The 21,603-nt window shown below is 46.6% G+C and overlaps 1 protein-coding gene across 1 annotated transcript in view; it reads left to right on the plus strand.

The window, feature by feature from the left end:
* Nucleotides 1–17,939, plus strand: part of GRB2 (growth factor receptor bound protein 2) — a 64,163-nt gene extending 46,224 nt beyond the window's left edge. The window contains exons 3-6 of the mRNA XM_068976817.1: nucleotides 7,376–7,473; nucleotides 13,659–13,781; nucleotides 16,702–16,870; nucleotides 17,618–17,939. Of these exons, the coding sequence (XP_068832918.1) occupies nucleotides 7,376–7,473; nucleotides 13,659–13,781; nucleotides 16,702–16,870; nucleotides 17,618–17,803 (576 nt within the window). The 3' untranslated portion in view covers nucleotides 17,804–17,939. The remainder of the gene's footprint in view (nucleotides 1–7,375; nucleotides 7,474–13,658; nucleotides 13,782–16,701; nucleotides 16,871–17,617) is intronic.
* Nucleotides 17,940–21,603: the final 3,664 nt, after the last annotated feature.

Consider the following 21,603-nt stretch of genomic DNA (forward strand, 5'->3'; position numbering starts at 1 on the left):
TAGGTTTCACTGCCTCCAGATTCATCTGGGTGGAGTAATAGTTACATAAGTGTGAACGACCTTCCTGTTTTGTTAAAATGTCATGGGCAACTTTCTTAATGACAGCCAAACCTGGAGAGGTTGATAAGAGTACCCAGTCCTTTTTTTTTTGGTTGTTTTTTTTTTTTTTTTTTTTGAGTACTGAAATATTTCTCAAAAATAATCTTTTGGTTATTCTTATAATTATTCTTATGATAATAATTTGGTTAGTCTTCCTAATTGTTCATCCTCCTACATAGGTGAACATTATAAAGGAAATCTTTTCATTTAAAAAAAAATGCGGGAGTGATCCTGAACTCTTAATAGTCGATCATGATTGTGTGTGAGAGAGAGAGAGCGTACGGACATTTTTCTTTCTGCATCATCTTGACTGCCATTCAGAAGAAGGAAAAAGGTGAAGATCTTCATTATTGTCCTTTGTAAGCCTTTTGCTGGAGGAGTTGTAGCTGTAAAATTAGCAGCCTGCAAAAGTAAGTCACTAGCCCACTCCAGTAGTCTTGCCTGCAAAATCCCATGGATGGAGGAGCCTGGTAGGCTGCAGTCCATGGGGTCGCTAAGAGTCAGACACGACTGAGCAACTTCCTTTCACTTTTCATTTTCATGCATTGGAGAAGGAAATGGCAGCCCACTCCAGTGTTCTTGGCTGGAGAATCACAGGGATGGGGAGCCTGGTGGGCTGCTGTCTATGGGGTCACACAGAGTTGGACACGACTGAAGCGACTTAGCAGCAGCAACAGCAGCCAGACATGCATGCTGAACCAGGCATCTTACTGGTTCAGGAAGTCCCCATGCTGAGAGCTGTCAGTTGGGACGCATATAGAGACCTTCCCTCCCTCGTCCACCCAGGACATACTCTTTCATCAGTCATACTGAAATTTCCTTCCCTGCCTGCCCACCCCACTCTTCTACTTTTTTAGCTTGGAGAAAGTTAGAAGTGGTAGTGTTGTGGGAACGATTTGGGGTACTCCCTTTTGAAGTAGTCCACATGGTGCTTAAGTTACAGGAATGTGGATTGCCTAATTCTGTTACTTCTTTATTTTGCCTCTCTTTCTTGGGGGGAACAGATTCATGACGATCAGTCGTCTTTTGAAGGTCATTTTAAGAGATATTATTTTCACAAGGCATTTCATGGTAACGTGTAATGTATGGTGCCCTTTCTCTTGTCCCCAGGCCCAGCTAGCTCTGATCCCATGTGCATTACTTGGAACAAACCCCCCTACATACAAATCAGTTCTTCAGAATATGCTCGATGCCATTCTGAGGATTGTGGAGAATACGGATGAGAGTGGCGTGGAGCCAGGCTCTTAGGGTGCTTGCAGTTTAGGAGAGGACAGAGCATTTGGGTGCACAGTACTAAAACAGCGGTGGGTGAGGTGTGAGTAGATGGGGAGGAGGCAGGGTGCGAGGCTGGACGTGGAGGACTGTTCAGAGCTGGCTGAGTTGACTAGCTTGGCAAACTGAAGGGTTCAGTTAGAGAAGTGGGTGAGAAGGACAGAAAGTAGTTGGTGGCTAAATTATGAAAAGTGGAATGCCAAACTGAGAATAGCTTGGACCCATAGGAAGCTCCTTAAGACTTCTTAACAGGAAAACAGTGGTGTTTGCAGTGATTCAGAGCACCAAATATAGGTTGAGGTCACGCCTGGTCAGCCTTAAACGATGACACCTGGACCTTTAGGAGACTTGGCCTCTTGATTCACCAGTATTTCTCTTTTGAACTGATCCCCGTTCATAGCAGCTGCAGGGAGGGTAGCGAGACCTCTCTTGGACAACAGGAGAAAAGGCACCACGTTAGTGGTTGTATTCAAGTGGGATTATACAAGCGATGAGTGATTTTTACCAGTGGAAGGTTTGGGGGTTTTCTGGGCAAAACCTAGCATGCCTGTGTCTCTGGTGGTCAGAAAGTAAAGTTGATCAACAAATGCCCTTAGGATTTCTTTAGTTTGGTAAATAGAATCCTTTCTTAAAAGGAAAGTAATGTAAAAAGAATTTAGGGCTTCTTGATCCCCAAAGAAATGAATCTTCTGGAAATATCCAATTCAAAGGGAATAAAAAACACATTTCCTGGCACAGATATTATACTTCTGTTGAAAGAGATCATCACCATAAAGCAGAAATACCCCCTCGATGTGATATCATTACATGAATACTTTTTTAAATGAATAGATTTTCTTTTAATAAAACATAATTTGGTGTTTACACACATTTTTATAAATCTGCCAAAATTGAGAGAGCTTTAAAACTTCATATATGCACTTCTCAGCTTTCTGGTCTTTAAGGGCCCACTACCTGTCAGCTGTCTTGATGGGGTTGAAAGGTACTGCTGTGTCTTTACGGAGGTGTAGGCTTCCATTATGGAGACTGGCCTGCCGCGAATTTGAGGGCTGTTGCTCTGTGCGCTTACATGAGCAACTTAGGTTTCTGTGGGGCCAGGAGCCTTAATTATTAAACTACGTATAAGTTGATCATCTCATCATTAAAATTCAGAGTAACTCGTCTACAGTGTGGGTGTTTTTCATGATTTGGCACACAGTAGAGCAAGCAGCGTAGCCAAGATGTTTTTCATGTTGAGCAAAAACTGTAACAGATGGAGCTGGTGATTGTAGAGCACTTATTTAAAGTGTTCAGAATGAATCAGTGTAGTTTGAGGCCGACACCGTCATCCATACTAAAGGAGTCTGAGAGGCTGAAGAGCATCCTAAGAGTTTCTAATAAAATATGTAACAGGCTGAAGAGAACTGATTTTAAATGGCTGTCCCAGTACTGTTACCCTAGCCAGGGCGGTGTACAGTTGTTCTTCGGGTTATAATCTTTAAAAAAGCCTGTGTGTGTGTGTGTGTTTGAAATTATGTGGTAGGATCTCCATAGCTCTTTACATTGTCTTCATGTCAGGGCAGTATTTCAGTGTTGCCTGAGTGGGATTGGCTGATCTTTAACGAGCTGGGAAACCTCACTTCCTTATGTAGAATTTCTGTAAAGCAGGGACCAGCTGTACTGGTATTTTTATTTTTATGTGGTGAAGGAGCTTAAATATGTAATCGTTTCTTTCTTTCTTTTTTTTTTTTTTTTACAAATGCTCTCTCTTATACATTGCTTCACAAACGGATACAAAACTGGATAATTTTTCCCTGAGGAAGTGTTGAACCCCATGCAAGCTGTTAGAATGAATATGGAAAGCTTTGATGGGTACTGTTCTAGAACTGCACGGCTTTTTTGTCTCTTTTAAATCATGGTTTCCTTATTTTGTTTATTTATTTACAAATGACTGGATGTGTTCAGGCAAGAAAATACCCCCCATATTTCAAAATACAGCAGTCTATAAACAAACTTTATCTTCCATTTCCCTAAAAGACAACTTTTTTTCTGTAATTTGTATAGAAATGCAGTGCCGTTTACCACTGAAAACCCTCTCAGTGGTAGGTATTATCACCGCTTTATAGATGGGAAACCAAAGTCTTGAAAGTGGTCGTTTGCCCAAGGCCACACAGCTCCTTGTTGGGGAAGCTGAAATTTGAACCCGTGTGAGCCTGTCAAATCCTGTCGCATTAGGTGTATGCTAAGGGGTCTGAGACCTGAATCTTTGACCTTTGGCTTTTTTTTTCCTTTCTTTTCTAAACTATTTGGAAACCTTTAAGTTGGCAGTATGAATGGAAATTTGCATTGCCTTTAGAATAGTCTCAGATTGGGGGTGGGGTGGGGGCAACAGTGAATCATGTTATCAGAATTATCTAATATAGAAGGGGTGGGGGGTTCAAGAGGGAGGGGATATATGTATACATTGAGCTGATTCACTTTGTACAACAGAACTACCAACACTGTAAAGCAATTATACTCCAATAAAACATATATATGCAGAAGTATAACATGTGGAATCCTCTGAGTTATCATTTGTGCAGAAAGTTCTTATTTCCTGGAATTAAATTTTTTCACAGGTTAGTGATGTCAGGCTATCATGGCGGGGGTTTCTGAAGCCTCACTGTGTTCTTTTCTGCTCGCCTGTGAATGTTTGGTGTGAAAAGTTTATCCTGGAGGTGAATGAGGCCTTGGTGTGTGTTGCTTACAAGTAAATTGGACTATAATATTACTGTTCTCTTGACTGAAATATTTCTTTCAGTTGAAGTATGATATACATATAGAAAAATTGTGTATCGTAAGTGCATAGTTCAGTGAATTTTGACAGGCTGAATATACCCAGGTTTATCAGCTTGCAGGTTGAGAAATTTAGCTTTAGCGACAGCTCAAAAGCAGCCATTGTGTCCCTTCCATGGAACAGACTGCAGTAGTTTTAATTCTCCTTTGCAAACCTCAGACCATTCCTTATCTTTTAGTTTTCTTCCTGATTGTGACTGTGATCTTACTTTCAGTCTTTTTGCAACCAGAAGAACAAATGGAAGCTTCACTAAAACTTGTCTCTTCCTCCTCTCATAATCCCATCTCTTGATCAGTCTGCTTCCGTTAAACCAAGTGTTTTGATGGCTACAGAGTTATCACTCGAGGGAATATGGGGGTTGGCATAGAACATGCAGCTATGGGGTAACAGCTAAAAACATTCCTTGGAATTTTCAAACCAGAATGAAAATGTGGTGGTTGAACTCAGTCATCTCTTTTGTTAAGAGGTCATGAATGAGTGAAGGGTGAATTGCCTGCGTTTCGGGGAAGTGGTGATAGGAGCAGTCTGCTCCTTCTCAGAACTCTGCCTGGGCTTGAGCAGATCACTTGGGGAGGGCGGGAACTTCATCTAGGGCCACAGCACATCCAGCAGGGTCTCTGTAGGCACAGATGCGTCTGGTCCTGGTGCCCTTCTCAGCTCTGCTTTAGACTCACTTGTGTCAATTTGTGCCCTTCACTCTCTCAAGCATTTAAATTTCCTTTCAGCTCTCACATTATACCATCTGGGCTTTCCTGGTTTGAGTTGTGAAAGCTGCTGGCCTGCTGGGTGGCAGCCTTGGTCCTCGCTCTCTGTGGCCCTGGCTTAGCAGGGCCCTTTCTCTTACAGAACGAGTCTGCACTGAATTTATCGTGTATGGAGCTTTAGAAACACACCGCAGCAGCACCGGGCTTTCTGGCAAAGCAGTATTCTGGATACTAGAATGTTCCAGAGAACTAAAATTTTACCCTCCCGTATCCAAACAGTACATGAAAAATAATCTAAGTGTTGGGAAGCTTCCTGGTGGTCCAGTGGTCAGGATCCTGGGCTTTCACTGCCGAGGCCAGGTTCATCACTGGTTGGGGAACTGAGATTTCACAAGCCTTGCAGCCAAAGTAATGATGATGATCTCAATGTATTGGTTCCATATTTCCCTACCTTTTTGGAAGAAGAGCATACTAAACAACAGTTATTAATTTTGTTCTGCAGAAAACCGTAATTCTAAAAGTGGGGCCAAATCTGGGGGTTGCCCTGGAGGTTCCTTTGTTGTTGGGTTGTGGGCATTTTTTTAGGGGGAAGTTTGCCTCTGTCTTAGGTTACAAGAAGAATGTACAATTCCAAAAACTTGGTGTGTAGCACCTTTGCTGCAGGGTTATTAGTCACGAATTAAAACTGTCCTTTTTTACCTTACTCTGTTTTTAGGTCCAGACAGGCCATGATGCTTTATGAGATAATTACTAGACTGCATTTTTCTCCCGGCCCTTCTCTTTGGTAGACATGAGAATCCTGGCCTGAAGCTCCTCTGCTCTGGTGCTCTCGTGCTCTGGAATCTTCTGTGATCCGGGTGGATTAGCCATGGTGCTCAAGGCCAGACACTGATGTCATTGTGGCAGGGAGCACCTCAGGAGCCCCTCTCTGTCCAGCCGTTGTCCTTGGTGTCCGGGTGTGTGTGTGCTTTATGCTTGCCTAGCAACAGAATGACTTCTCTGTTCACAGTACAGTTTTTGAAAAAAATTTAAGGGAAAATACGGAAAGAAAAAGGTTTTCATCTGAGTCTGATGGGATTTACCAGTAGCTGGGGTTTTTTTGTTTTTGTTTTTTTTCCCCAGCTATCACATATATCCGCCCTTGCAAGATTTGCTGCCTTGGCCTGTGTGCACTTAGCTCAGTGACTGACTCTGAGGACTTCAGGTTAGGCAGCATCGCAAGTAGACACCAGCTTTGTAAGACTCCTCCGTTGCAGCCTCCTTTCAGAAGTGAAGTCGCTGGGAGGCATCTTTAGTGCAGCTTCACCATTCGTTGGTATCTGTCAGCCTCATCTGTCCTTTCCAAAGTTGTGTCTCACTTTGAAATGCCAGTGCTACATGTACACCAAGCAGCCCAGGTTGTAAATTGGCAGTGAGCCCAGCATTGTTCAGCATCATGAATAAATAATTTTTTAAAGACTGTTACCAGCTTCCTTTTAGAATTTTGCTCCGTAGGATAGATTAGCTACCACCGTCCTAGTCAACTCATTAACATTTTCCTTTGTTCGCGTTGTGGAGTTGGCCTCACATTTCAGTTTCTCTTTTTAAGTTAATAGTTTTTAAAAATGCCTTATACCCTTTGCCTTTTGTTAGAAATCTGGGATTCAGAGGGCGGATTTTATACTGTGCCTAGCTCTATTCTGCTTCTTTTAATACTCTGCAGATGACAGTATCTTGGCCTGACCTGTCCATATAAATGTCAGTATTGGAGAGCACCTTCCTTTGCGTTCTGAAAATCTATGTGGTCTTCACTAGCTCGTAACCTTGGATTACGTCACATTTCTAGGTCTGTTTTCACTTTGTAGAATGCAGTGGCTCAGTTGTACGGTCTCTGGGTCTTTCCCCTAATTAGGCTGGTTGGTGTGCTTTGAGCATTCTCTAACTGCCCTTGAGGATAAGGGAAGTAAGACTTGCCGTGTTTCTTCATGAAAATACGTTTTTCGCGTACAAGGGCACGTAGCGGTGCCTGCAGGTGGCGGCGTGCCGGTGGCTGACCCACACTTGGGGTAACCCAGAGACAGTATGGGGAGAGCCCTGGGTGGGGTCTTGTGGTGGAAATCTGCCTGAAGACCCCTGGACAGGCCTCAGCGCGCTCTGCTGCCGCCCACCTGTGCAGGCACACCTCCCCGTGCCTTCGCTCTCTGGCCTGCTGCCCTCCAGAATCTCCTCACAGAAACTCACCTTATTTTTCCCTCCCTTTCCGTTTCTGCTGAGGCACTAATGCTAGATTTTTAGGAGCCTGAACTTCTCATTTCCAGAGACAGCTCTTTTTAAGTTGCCATAACTCGGCTTGTTGGAAATCACAAGTTCGGCGTCCATGTGATCATACTCCAAAAGAACACCGTTTACAAACAAACCCAAAAGGCACCATAATCACCCTCATGGCTTCCCACCCAAGAGTGAAAAGGAAATGACTGTTTTCTCTCCTTGTTTGAATTATTTTCAGGTTTTGAATGAAGAATGTGATCAGAACTGGTACAAGGCAGAGCTCAATGGGAAAGACGGCTTCATCCCCAAGAACTACATAGAAATGAAACCACATCCGTAAGTTGGGCTCTGCTTGACCATCCACGGTCAGACACGCCTGCTTGTTTCTAAAATTGAGATCATCGGGATGGATATCATGCTTTTTACTCTGTTTTCCCAGGGAATTAACAAAGCACCTTGATTTTCCATGTTCGTAAGAGTATATAATGAGAGCATAATAGTCACTAATTGTCTATGTTTTCAGTGATAATTGTCAATGATCTGCAAATGATAAAAGTTAGGTCCGTAATTATTATTCTATGAAACGCTTGGTGCCAGATGTGTTTTGCATTCGGCAAAAAATGCCAGATTCTGCGCTTTTTGAGTTTTTAGAAGAGGTACTTGTCACATGGTTTTGTATTGGTATGTTTGATTTTCCTGTGGGACCATGTCTTAATAATCTTGATACCACCAGAGCACAGTACCGGGCCTGTAACTGGGTCTCGGTCAGTGTTACTATAATCACTGCCCTAGCCTCCATTTGAGTGTTCCCACTTCAGAGAAAACAACAGGCTGCTGAGAACAGTGGGGAAAATTTTGTTTTTAATTCCAGAACCTTTTATGTTGCTATGTGACAGGGTGGGGTCCTGGGAGCCCTTACAGGCCACTTCCCTCCCACCCTTCTCTCCCCCATCTTGCATCCTCTCTGCTCCTGCCTCAGACACAGTCGTTTTCTTATATGTCAGGGAGAACAGAGACTTTCAGTGCTCAGGTGAGAATGCCGCTGAGACAGAGAGAAGTGGTAGATCTTTCCTACTTGTTTGAACAACAGAATGGTAAAGAAGACTCTTAGACGGCTGCCCATTTGCCCCTCTCCCTCACTCTCACTGTGGTGATGTGTCCTGGTGCTTCTCTTCCCCCAGATACTGGAGCAAAGATCTTAACCTCCGCTTGTCTTATACAGACCTCACGTCATCTTACCCAGGTGCCATAGAGTGCACAAGGGCCTTGACCATGGCATAGTGCATTGCCCTCTGTCCTGCAAATTGAGAAGCTTCCAGTATTTCAGTTTTAAAATGACTAACTTATGAATATAGTTCTCGTCTTTTTAAATAGTTTATTGGAGTGTAGTTGAGTTACAATATTGTGTTAGTTTTTAGACTCTTTTTTCATAAAGGTTATCACAGAATAGTGAGTAGAGTTCCGTCTTATACTGTAGGTCCTCGTTGGTTATCTGTCTTACATACAGTAGTGTGTGTACATCCTAAGCTCCCGATGTATAAATATAGTTCTCTTTATAAAAGACGATCAGTGTAGAAAACTATAGAGCAATGTGAGTTTCTCCCCACAGATGTACTCCTTTTTCCAGCAAGTGAAGGGACTTAAATGCGCCCTTATGAACCGAGTCAGCTCTAAGATGATGCTTTGCCTTCCATAGAACAAAACAAATGACTCCGGAGCTTCCCCCTGAACCATCTGTCAGGTTCAGGTTATGGTCACTGAACTCTTACACAGTTCTCATTACGTGCAGAGACCGACCTTGGTACTGGGAAGTTAGGTTCTGTAGTTAAATTATAGTATAAGAAAATGGCTACACAGTTAATAGGAAGTTCTTTGAGAGATCACGTCCAGGAAGCTATCACCTGGAGAGTGATGGGTGGGTTACCCTTCAGTTTGGCAATGGGAAGAAACCTATTAATGTCTCTTCTGTATAGATACAGAACTGTCTGTAATGAAGCATCTGTGGGGTCTTCAAGGAAACTGCTTATGCTTCAAAAAAAACCCAGCACCTTTTGATGGCTCACTAAATGTTTCATGGAATGATTTACAAGGAGACAAACAGTCTAATTTATGAAGGACATTTTTCTAGTTTTTGTTTGAAACTTGGACTGTCTTGTATCTTTATAGCTATATGAGATTGATTTCTCCCCACTTCCCCTAAAAAGATACTAGATTCCTTGAGGAATTTTTGTCTTCTGCTTTTATACTCCCTTGCAACTCATGCCTTGCTTCTGCACAGAGTAGCTCAGTAAGTAGTTTTGAATTTGATGCTCAGACCCAAATGCTTGCAGAAAGGCTGGGACCAATTTGTCCATGACAATAAAAGCCAAAATACTAAATACTCAGAGGCATTCCATGGAAGAGATTCCTGGCGCCTTGTCAATGGACTGGTAACGTCCCTCATTTGAGGTCCCTGTAACATTAGGTTGGCGAGTTTTAACATTTAGCCATTAACATTTAACACTTTAACACGACTGAGCAACTGAACTGAACATTTAGGTATGCAAAGACCCTCATGCTGGGAAAGATTGGGGGCAGGAGGAGAAGGGGACGACAGAGGATGAGATGGCTGGATGGCATCACCAACACAATGAACACTGGTTTGGTTGGATTCCGGGGGTTGGCGATAGACAGGGAGGCCCAGCGTGCTGTGATTCATGGGGTCTCAAAGAGTCGGACACGATTGAGCAACTGAACTGATGCCTGGGTTACTAAAATGTTGGTGCAAGTAGTACTATCCAAGATACTCCAAAAGACAGGCAGATCATTACAGATTCCTGGGACATGTGCTAAGCACACTTCTGCATTCTTGTGGCCACTTAGGTTCCATAGTTGCTTTGGGGACTGTGTGGGCTTTTCACGGACTGCATCACAGAATATACCCCTCAGGAAAAGCACTTGGGGAGTAGTCACTGGGAGTCACACAGGGCTTCCTACCTCTTGGTCCACGCAAGCCAAAAATGTGCACGTCTGCTCCTGCAGTCCTGCCTCAAGAGATCCAGGATTTGCTCAAGCTTTTCTGTGAAGGGCTGGATAATAAATATTTTAAGCCTTAGGGCCATGTGCAGTCTCTGTCATGTCACGTATTCATCTTTGTTTGAATTTTTTAAAATAACTCTTAAAATTTTTAAAATAGTCTTAGTAAGTCATACCAAACTCAGATAGATTTAGGCCAAGGGTCATACATAGTTTGCTGACTTCAGCAGTAGATCCAGTGATAACAAAATCAACTTAAGTTCCCTTTCATTTTCGTATTTCCAGGCTGAAGGGAAATTTTAGCAGAACAGCAGGCTGTAATTTTTTATATTAAATAAACTGTCTGCGGCTCTAAATCTTTGTTTTTCTTCAGATTGTTTCAGGTGACTTAGGCATTTCAGATCTGACTGTTGAAAACATAGGAAAAGGCCATCCTCCTAGGATAGCTGCGGTTACTGGCCTGATGGTTGAAAAAACCACTCTCATGCCTGCTCCTGTCTCCCCACTATAGGGAACTTCGGAATAATAATTGATCAGGAAGCATCGAGTCCAGGCCCCGTGGTGCTTTCCTTCCCAGACTGACTGGAAGGCAAGCAATGCTCATCCATCCGAGCTCTGAAAAAAGAAACCATAGTACAGAAAAGACCACGACCCTGAACCAGGGGGTGTGGTTGGCCTCTTAGGCCTGTTTCACGAGGCAGAGCTGCCCTGTGAATGGATGCCCAGCAGCACAGGGTCAGAGTTGGCTTCAGAGCTGTGGGAGGGCATGGAACACTCTCCCTCCCCGTCCCCTCTCTCCCCCTTTTTAAAGTTTTTGTTAGGGAGGAAGAGGGAAGTTTAAAATGGAGTATGACCTAATACAGCGTTTGAGCTAACAAATTAAACACAGACTGCGAAATGATTGTTGGCATTAGTGTTGCAGCGTGAGTTGTATATACTGGGGTGGATCCAAATATATGCTCTTCACATTAAATGCCTGTGGATGTGTGCCTATGGGATGTAATATAGACTTGAATTGGAAATAAGCTGCTTCTTCCCATGGTATTATAGCATAAACCCATATTTTTAAAAAAGTTTAAACAGTTTGACCATAGCCATATAATTCCACATAAATATCACCTTTCATTGCATGCATGCTCAGTCATGTCCGATTCTTTGTGACCCATGGACTGTAGCCCTCCAGGCTCCTCAGGCCATGGAACTTTTCAGGCAAGAATACTGGAGTGAGTTGCCATTTCCTCCTCCAGGGGATCTTCCTGATCCAGGGATTGAACCCGAGTCTCCTGTGTGTGTGTCTTGCATTGGCAAATGAATGCTTTACCACTGAGCCACCTGGAAAGCCCAGATATCACCATTGAAAGAAGTTAGTTATAAATAATGTGAAATGCTAAGGAAGTGTACATAGTATTAAATGTTTTAACTGAGAGTGACAGCTTTTCCTCACGTAGCATCATATCCCTTCTATTGTAAGACATCCTTTCTCTTGGTGGAGGTTGCGGGGGTGTTTAGTGAAAATAGGAGCAGACACCAAACTCCCCAACTAATATCTTTCAGTCGGGGTACTTAATAAAAAGTGTGTTTACTTTGTAAAAATTCCAATCAGTACTTTGCATCACTACAGCTTTTTTTTTTTCAATTTGAAAATAAAAATTAGTTACTTTCAAGCTGGGAGCAAAAAAACACTTCCTCTGTATCTGTATCACCGTGCACCATAAGGGGAAGGTCTAAACACACACACACACCTACCTGCCAACAATCACTGCCTCTGGGGAGTTTGGGAGAAAAGTCTTGCTTTTTATTTTTATTTCACGCACATCTAAGCTACTTTAATTTAGATCCATTACTTATACCTTAAAAAAGGAAGACAGAAAGGAAAATGCCTGCCTGGTGGGAAGATGGCTGGCAGTCTATGAAGAAAGAGTTGAGCTTCACTCTGCCTACCTCTTAGCCCAAGGACTGCCGAGGGCATGTGCACTGTCTACCCAAGAGCACAGACCAAACCAGAAAGTACCTACAAGGGCGCAGCACTGGGAGCTGTCCTTTCCTGGCTGGCCGTCATTCTGCTGTGTGGCTGCCTGATTTCTCTGGTGTGGCTTTCCTTCCAGGCACTGGAGGACTCACCCTCGAGTTCTTTGTAGGCACGGGAAGATAGGGGGTACCAGCTCCCCAGCAGCTTGGCAGTGCATTGCCTCCAATGAGGTAGACACAGGGCTGCAGATTTCAGGCCTGTTTAAAGTCACTAATGGCAGCTTCTGAATGCACCCTTCCCGGCAGCTCCCATCGTTCTCTTTGAATTTTAGCAGAGTGTATTATTTCAGATTGAAGGCACAAGGAGAAGAGGACGGCAGAGGATGAGGTGGTTAAATAGCATCGCCAACTCAATGGACATGAACTTGAGCAGACTCCGGCAGATAGCGGCAGACAGGGAAGGCTGGCGTGCTACAGTCCATGGGGTTGCAGAGAGTCAGGCGTGACTTAGCGACTGAACAGTAATGACAGTTATTTCAGAGACATCTTGCATGCAGTTGCTTATAAGATAGATATATGTTAGATGTATAACTTTAAAGGACCCTTCGCTGCCTGTGTTATTCTAGTTTGCACATTTAATGCATGTTAGTCAGATGAAGCGAGTAGGTCTTTATCAGCTACAAGTGGTGTCAGTTGCTTTTTTTTAAATAACAACAGTAAAGACAGCTCTGCAGAGAGAACCCTGTTTTCACAGTCATCTGTCCTAATTCGTTGTGGCTTTCCTGTGAGAAGTGAGGCGCCTGTGACCTGAAGCTGTTTCAGAGATTTCTCCTCTTCCTCCTGCCCGCCCCAGCCACTCCTGCCCTTTTCCATGACTTCACCCACTTTTTCTTGTGACCCCAGTGAATCAGCACTGGGAGAGGAGACTGTAACTTGCTCCAAATGCAACGAGCTAGCTCTGCACCGGGTAGACCATAGCATTCCTGGTGGTTCCTGAAAACCAACCTCTGAGCCGTGACGGCAGAGAGAGGCCTTGAAAGGAGCATCAGCCACAGCTGCCTGCTGGGGCTGCTCGCCCCCAGCCCCAGCCTCTCCCCTTGGTACCCTTAGAAGTGGCCCAGCTTCTGGGCCTCCCAGCTTTCCTGCCCCGCCTTCTCTTCATCCCACTGTCGAGGCTGCAGGAAGGCCTGTCTCACCTTAAGTGGTTCATTCTGTGCTCCAGTCAGTAGATCTGGGCTTTCCCCGGTGCCTTGCTGATGAGTCAGCCAGGGGCCCACTGCGCTTTGGCTCAGGAGGCCCATCTTTAAGTGTCTTCCTCTGTAGAGAGTGGCCCACGATCGTGTCTTATGAGTCACTTTCTGGAGAGTGGGGAAGGGAGGAGACAGTACCCCTCGCAAGCCGGGACGGGCGTGTGCTGACAGGAGGGCTGAGAGGGAGGCCCTTCCCATGGCGAGGAGTGTGCTGTTACGTTTGGGAGGCTGGACATCCCGTTTCTTTGTGGGGAAGCAGATGTTGACTGGCTTGCCTTCCTTCCTTAGGTGGTTTTTTGGCAAAATCCCCAGAGCCAAAGCAGAAGAAATGCTCAGCAAACAGCGGCATGATGGGGCCTTTCTTATCCGAGAGAGCGAGAGTGCTCCTGGGGATTTCTCCCTCTCCGTCAAGTAAGTATTTCCTGCTCTGACTGCCTGGAATCCTGTCTCCAGCTGATGGACATTGTGAAACCAGGGGCCAGGTGTCTGGCTCCACATACTGAAGGTGGCAACCTAGGAGAGGTTTCGTCTAAACAGCCTGTTTTAAATCGGAAAACTGTATATTAAAGTCCTCATCTCTGGCTCCTCTTAAAAGTTCTCTCTCGCAGCACTAGATTTAGGTTCCCGTGTGGAGTACTCTTACCTGGAAAATCCCATGGGCAGAGGAGCCTGGTGGGCTGCAGTCCATGGGGTCCCTGAGGGTCGGACACGACTGAGCGACTTCACTTTCACTTTTCACTTTCATGCATTGGGGAAGGCAATGGCACCCCGCTCCAGTACTCTTGCCTGGCAAATCCCATGGACGGAGGAGCCTGGTGGGCTGCCGTCTGTGGGGTTGCACAGAGTCGGACACAACTGAAGCGACTTAGCAGCAGCAGTCGCCGAGCAGCTGAGCGTCAGAGAGGAAGCACTTGTTACTGCTCCCTGTCCCCATCAGCCTGCAGTGCTCCCCACCACCCTCTCTGACAGCAGCTGGTCATCAGGTCAGCTGCCTCGTGCACCTTTTCCAGGTGTCCAGCCAAAGGCTGCCAGCATCAGCAAAAGTCGACCACAGGAGTTTGGGGGCTTTTTGCTTTACCCAGGGGTAAATTTAAATGTGGAAGGGAGCTGATAGGCAGTGGGGGAAGGCAGGGAGTCATACCACTGTGGGGATCATGGAGAATATAAACTGGAACTTTGAGAATTCTAAGCTAATCACTCCCCACCCACGACACAAGGATTTTGACTCCAGTTGTCCTTTCCATATGTGTTTTGACTCTGTCCATTTCTAGGTCACATACAGGAAACCTGCCCTGACCCCACCCCCACCCCAGAAATCTTACTGATGACCTCATCGTTTATGTGATGAGGGGCTGATTAAATTAAAACTCAGGTCACTTTAATATACATTAAAAATGAAGACTGTAAAACAGTTTATTTGCCATTTACGAATGATATCAAGATTTTTCAGTTTCAGAAATCAACTCAATATCTTGTTTCATTTTAGGACCAAATGTGCGGTTAAAGTGTTGGGGTTTTTTTTACTGTAGGTTTAAATCGAAAAATTTTTGTGTTCCTTTTCTCTGTGAAGATGTGGGAGGTGGTTTCAGGTAACGTTTTCAGTATTCTCAGCTACATTTCCAGTATAGTTTGGTTTTAGTCCCATCGTGAAAAAAATCAAGCCCTCTAATGATCAGCTTTCCTCTTCTAGCAGTGGCTTTTCTTTTTTCTTACAGGCTTTACTTTTCTAAAGAGCAGAATTTATGTTCACTGCAAAGTTGAGTGGAAGGTGCAGAGGCTTCCCGTGTGCCCCTCAGTCCCACACGCGCAGAACAGTGGCTTTCTGACGCGCCTGACTACACGCATGCAAACGAGCATCTGGTGGGCGAGGACACCTTGAGCTGGCAGGGTTTTTATGCTTCTTATTAACTTGCGTTTCCTTCTCTTTCTTACGCCTTACACAGACCCAAGGATAAACCCAGCTGTGGAAGACGAGGTACAGGCAGTTAATCCTTGACTGGTGCCCACAAGCCCCTGGCTGTTCACGTTTAGTTGTCTGATGACCGTGATCCCTGCCCATACTCGCCAGGTGGCTGCTGGAAAGCTCCCATTTTTATCAAATAAAATCTTTAAAGAGCTCATGTTTTCCTTGCTTTAGAAATAAAACTTGAAACAGGTGTCATAACCACCTCTTAATAACACAAGCTCCCGAGCCAAGGAGGTTCAAGAATCCACAGCCTCAAGTTTTCAAGGTGTTGGGCATCTGTGGTGGAAAGACTCCTGTCGTTAACAGCTCACCCCATCAGGGACCCTGTACCCCTTTCAGAAGCCACGTGCTATGCACAGCAGTAGAGGGCTTCCCTGAGCCCAGAAGTGCCACTTAAATATGTCCTTCTTCAGTAAAGCTTTCTTGCTCATCCACCTTTTTTCTCATGAACTAGCAGTGCAGCTTCTAAGCTCTTTGTGCCTGTACGCAGTGACTGCCTTCAAGCTCAGTGCTGCCACCTGCTGGGTTGGTTTTAAGAAGTAGTTTCCCTTTAACACGGATGATGGGAGGACGAGGCTCCCATTTGTTCATTTAACAGATGTTCATAGAGCATCTTTGGATGCCAGTGGGGACCTTGAGGACTCAGCAGAGAGCAGGACAGGTGGGCTCTTGCTTGAGCTGATGTTCAAGGCAGAGAGCATGATGGTGGTGGGCCATTCCCACTCAACCAGGTCATGCTGTTTTTCTGGGCCATTGTAGAGAAACCACTTGTCATTTCTCCAGGTGGTAGAGAAGCCTTTGGGGGGTGAGGAGGTGCCTGGGCCTTTATTTATTGTCCCTACATGTCCTTTTCTTCTGAGATCTTTTCAGCGTGTGTAGAACTAAAATCCCTGATTAGAAAACACAACTTTAAATTGTTCCCAGTTATAGGAGAATTGTTGGAAGTGTGTCCAATCCCTCCTTTTCTCACCTCATTTCTTATCCTACCTTTTGTAGTCTTCAGATGTCACACAGGATTTCAGTTCTTTTTTTTCATTTGGCACAGTCCAGGGCATGTAGAAGCATTCTGTAGGTTGGGGCTTTTTTTTTTTTAACAGATGTCTTCAGAATTAGGTTAATAGGGCTTCCTGTCCGGCGAGGATTCTTCCTGTTGTCGCTGGCAGTCATCATCCTGATGGAGGGTCTCAGGGCACTCTCCACCCACTAGGGAGTCAAGTTGTGCTGCAGTCCTGGTCTCCTCAGCCTGGGAGGGCGTGGCCGAGACACCAGGTCTCCAGGGATCCTGCTCGATGGGCAGGTGGCCCCTGGGCAGCCAGGACAGAGCCCTCTGGCCCCGTCTCACGTGTATCCTCTGCCCCTCCCCAGGTTTGGAAATGATGTACAGCACTTCAAGGTGCTCCGAGATGGGGCTGGAAAGTATTTCCTCTGGGTGGTCAAGTTCAACTCTTTGAATGAGCTGGTAGATTATCACAGATCTACATCCGTCTCCAGAAACCAGCAGATATTTCTCCGGGACATAGAGCAGGTGCCACAGGTAAGCCTCAGAAGAGAGGTTGGGATCATTCTTAAGCAATTAAGAATAGCTCCTTAGGCAAGCAGGTGTGTTTTGTTTGTTTGTTTTTTGAAGGGTTACTTCAAGGCCTTCTATGCTCATTATTAACTCATGTTAAAGATTTGGATTTGAAACAGTTTTGCATTTCCCAGAGTCTGCTTCTGTGAAGCAGTGTGTTGCAAAAGTTACCCTGTGTCTCTAGGACGAGGGTCTTTAACACACGCTCACACACACTTTGCCTGGAAGTAGACTGTGAGGAAAGTCACACCTGCAAGGGGGTGGGGGCCACACTCACAGCTGAAGTCCTACGCCTCATGTACTGGTTAGCACCACCCTGTTGTGTACAAGCTTTATCCTTTCGGCTTTCCCTAAGTGACACAGTGATGGAACTGAAACATTTCCTCACCTGGGATTGTAAGCAAAGCTCCAGGGGCTGCTTCTGCAGTTCTTTCCTGAAGCAGTACCTGCTGCTGGATGCTGGGGCGAGGCTGGCCACCGCAGTGGGGACCCTGCAGTGGTTTCCATCATTGGTGAAAGATTACAAACACCCCCCCCCACCCCCCCGCCGGAGTAAACTCCATAAGATTTGTGGAGGGGGAGGAGAAATGAGGGGTTATTTCAGAAGGTGTGGAAAGGCTGCCCGCGTTCGTTTCCCCGTCACTGGTCCGCTTCCAGGGGGCTGGCCACGGTCAAGGGTGCAATGTGTTTTCTCCCTGCCCTCTTCTGCAGCAGCCGACATACGTCCAAGCCCTCTTTGACTTTGACCCCCAGGAGGATGGAGAGCTGGGATTCCGTCGGGGAGACTTTATCCACGTCATGGATAACTCAGACCCCAACTGGTGGAAAGGGGCTTGCCACGGGCAGACCGGCATGTTCCCACGCAATTACGTCACCCCTGTGAACCGGAACGTCTAAGAGTCAAGAGATTATTTAAAGAAAGCAAAAAATTTTAAACACACACAAAAGAATTAAACCCACGAGCTGCCTCTGTCAGCAGCCTGTGAGGGAGCTCAGAGCACCTGGCTGGGTCACCTGGTGACCGGCTCACTTTGGTTGGAACTCGGTGGGGGGGGTGGGAGGGGGAGTTGGATATAACAATGCCAAAACTTACCTATAAATTAAGAAAAGAGTTTTTATTACAGATTTTCACTGCTGCTCCTGCTCTTCCTCCTCTGTCCTTTTTTCATCCTTTTTCCTCTTCTGTCCATCAATGCATGACATTTACTGCCACATATAGTCCTAGCTGATGCCAATAATAAAAGAAAAGAAACCACGTGGGCTGATATTTTCTCTATGCAAAATGTCTGTTTTAGTTGGGAAGACAGAACAGCCGCTCCCGTGTTCTGCGTTTTATATACACACAGGAGCAGGCGGCCCCTGCCCTTCAGCTTCTGCTAGAGGAGGGAGGGCGTGAGTGGGGGTGACAGGAGGGGCTGGTGCCCCCCAGGGCCTCCTGCGAGCCAGGCACCAAACCTGTGTCTTTTCTATATCCATTTCCCTTTCAAGTGGTGTTCCTGAGCATGCTGTTTTTCATAGTGCCTTCTGCCTTATTTCGAGGGTTGCTTCTGAGTGGTGTTTTTTTTTCTTGTTTGTTTTGTTTTAAAAATAAGTTAAAGACAGTCAGCCAATTTGTCTCCTACTCTGTGTAAATATTTTCCCCCCAGGGAGGGGAGGACAGGGTAGAGAAGAGGAGCAAGTGAGAGGAGGATGTGGGCGTCCTGCCTGTGCGCAGCCAGAACCTTTAAGGTTCAGCTTGAACGTTTGTAGCCCCTGGAGGTTAAGGGAGCCAGGGCGCAGTGGAACCAGGTTACCGCCCTCCCCACGTCTGACTGCATCTGGCTGTGGGGGCGGGGGAGGGGGCTGGGTCCTTGACCTTGCAGTCTCGGGTGTTATCTGTCCCCTCCTTAGTCCCAGACAGCCACAGTAACCAGTCTCTGGAGCCAGCCAGTTTCAAGTGCAGGAAAGTCCAAGGAGTTTAAACTGTATCAGGTTCTACCATGTTCTACACTGGCGGAGAAAACGAGCATTTTCGCTTCATCTTCCTTGCTCTGAAAGCTGAGGGTATCTGTTCATGGCTCTCAACTGTTGTGTCCCCTGCCTGACCCACCCAGGTGAGCCTCAGGCCGCGCTCGGGAAGCATCTGGGGGGTTTTTCGTTTCTGCATTCACAGCAGGCTGTGTTCGTAGCTGCTCCACCTGGCCCCCCGAGAAGGAAGTGTCTCTGACGCAGGGGCAGACGGAAGGAAGGTTGGAACTAGGAAGGCCAAGTCCGTGGCAGAGCTCTGTCCGTCTGCCTCCTGCCGGCTTCTTGTCCCTCGTGGTGATGCCCCGTGAGCATCCTCTCTCCACCCGCCCCATTCCCACAGCAGACACAGAGCCTCTGGGAGTTGGTGGTGGCCTTCAGCTCCTGAAGCGGTCAGTCAGCGTCTCTGCCGGACTCTGGTTGTGGACCAGGCTCAGCCCGGAGCGCCTGGGGCCCAGGAGGCGCCTCCCTGGACAGAGCATCCGCCACTCTCCACTTGCTTCTCTCCTGATAATACAAGGAATCTCTGGCATTCTGCACCTGGACCATTTGATTGTTTTATTTTGGAATTGGTGTATATCATGCAGCCTTGCAGAACTAAGTTTTGTGTGTATATATTTAAAAGAAAATCAGTGTTTAAAAAGACCTATGTACTTAATCCTTTAACTCTGCGGATAGCATTTGGTAGGTAGTGATTAACTGTGAATAATAAACATACAATGAATTCTTCACTGTATTTTTTTTTTTTGACTCCTTTGCCTTAAAAAACCCAGAGACTGTCAGGGACTGGGGGCGCTTGTGCTCTTATTTCCGACTCACTTCACTCTGGGGAACCACGTGGGTCTCTTGGGCTCCGGGAGGAGTGATGCCCATGTCATGTTGATCAGAATCCCTGGGAGCAGGTTCCTAGTGTCGTAGGAGGCCCCACCCTCAGCTCCGCCATTAGGGCGGAGGGCACCCGCGGGCACTCCTGATGGTTCTGACCGAAGGCCCGGGCCACACTTTGAAAACCAACCCAGATCTAGTACTTAGGACCTAGTGTGGCTGGCCTGATTCTCGTCCCGCCCCGCTACCTCCATCAAGGAAAGACGGACAGAAGGAGCTGTGCGGAAGGAGTCTCGGTGTCCTGAGTCACCGCAGCAGTCTCGGCGGCGCAGTAGGCCTCTTCAGGGTGACCCCGAGCCTGTCACCACTCACAGCACTGGCAACAGGAGGTGAAGGAGGATTGTTTAGAGAGAAAACAACACCAAACCTGAGGAGTTTCCCTTGTGTCCTTGGAGCCCAGCGCACCGCCTTGCTTGTGGCCAGCCTGCTGGGAGCCAAGGGGCTCAGGGTCCACTCAGGCTGGCTCCTCCGAAGCTGATCCAAAACGGGGCCATTGGAGTAAGAACCTGCAGGCTCCGTAAGGTTCTTTTGCCCCCTTTTGACTCGTGGCTTCAGAATAGCCTCAGAATTAATAGGAAAATGACTGCTTTTGCACTAGTCTGGTCACAAGTTTCTTGGTGGCTGTGTCCCCCTCTTCCCACACTGGGTCTGTCACTTCTGGGCGGGGAGCACCTCTGGGGAGAGACTCCGCCGTGGGACAGCTCAGCCGGCTTTGACGACCGAAAGCTCTGCTGGGTGAGCGGGCTCTGCGCTGTTCTCTCCTGAGCAGCCCTCCTGACACTCTTCTTACCAGTGCCCTGGGAGTCTAACAAGCTCGATGGAGACCTGATTGTGGAGGGGATGGCGGTGATAGTGCCTGCCCGGCGCTCGCAGGCAGGGGGCAGGTTGGAAGGAGGAAGGTCGTGGGCGCCGTGTCTGCCTTCCCTCAACACTTGTCCCTCTCGTAGCTGACCTTGCTTTCCCAAACAAGTGACCCCGCGAACCTGAATTGACATGCAAATTCTCCAGGTTCCATCTGAGCCCTGTTTTTCACAGAACAGCATGGAGAGCTTGCCTACTGAAGGAATGTGTGTGCCTTTGGGGGCTTCTTAGACTAGGGCTGGGGAGTTACAGACCCCTCCTTTCACCCAAGACCCCAGGTGGGGCCTGATGAAGCAGGACTCCACTAGAAGGAGTTGGAAGTGGGCAGCTCTGGATGGTTGGGGTTTGGAGATTTTTGTTTTTCCAAGGATAGCTTTCCCGAGATTCAGTTCACTATGTGGAAGTCACTTATTTCTTTTATTTGGTCATGCCATGCAGATTGTGGGGTCTTAGTTCCCATACCAGGAATCCAACCCAGGTCCCCTGACATGGAAGCTTGGAGTCCTAAGCACTGGACTGCTGGGGAAGTCCCACAAGTCACCCACTCAACGTAGACCATTCGGGGGCTTCCAGTGCAGGGACTGGGGGTTTGGTCCCCAGTGGGGGAACTGACATCCCACATGGTGCAGAATGTGGCCAAAAATTAAAATGGAGTGGGGGGAACCCTTTAATAAAGTAGCCCGTTCAACAGTGTTCAGTAGTGTTCACAGATGATGCAGTCGACTTTAGGACTTTTCATCATCCCGCAAAGAAACCACGCATCTATGATCAGTTACATCCCTGGGGTGACACATACCAGGATGTCATTCCTTACGGCCATTAACACGCTTTGGTGTGGAGACACCACGTCTTTTTTATCCATTCATAGAATGATGGGGGGCGTCTCACATGGCTAAGTGGTAAAGAATTCACCTGCTGTGCAGGAGAGGAGAGTTTGATCCCTGGGC

Source organism: Capricornis sumatraensis, chromosome 8, assembly GCF_032405125.1.
Source record: "Capricornis sumatraensis isolate serow.1 chromosome 8, serow.2, whole genome shotgun sequence".
NCBI classification, from domain to species: Eukaryota; Metazoa; Chordata; class Mammalia; order Artiodactyla; family Bovidae; genus Capricornis; species Capricornis sumatraensis.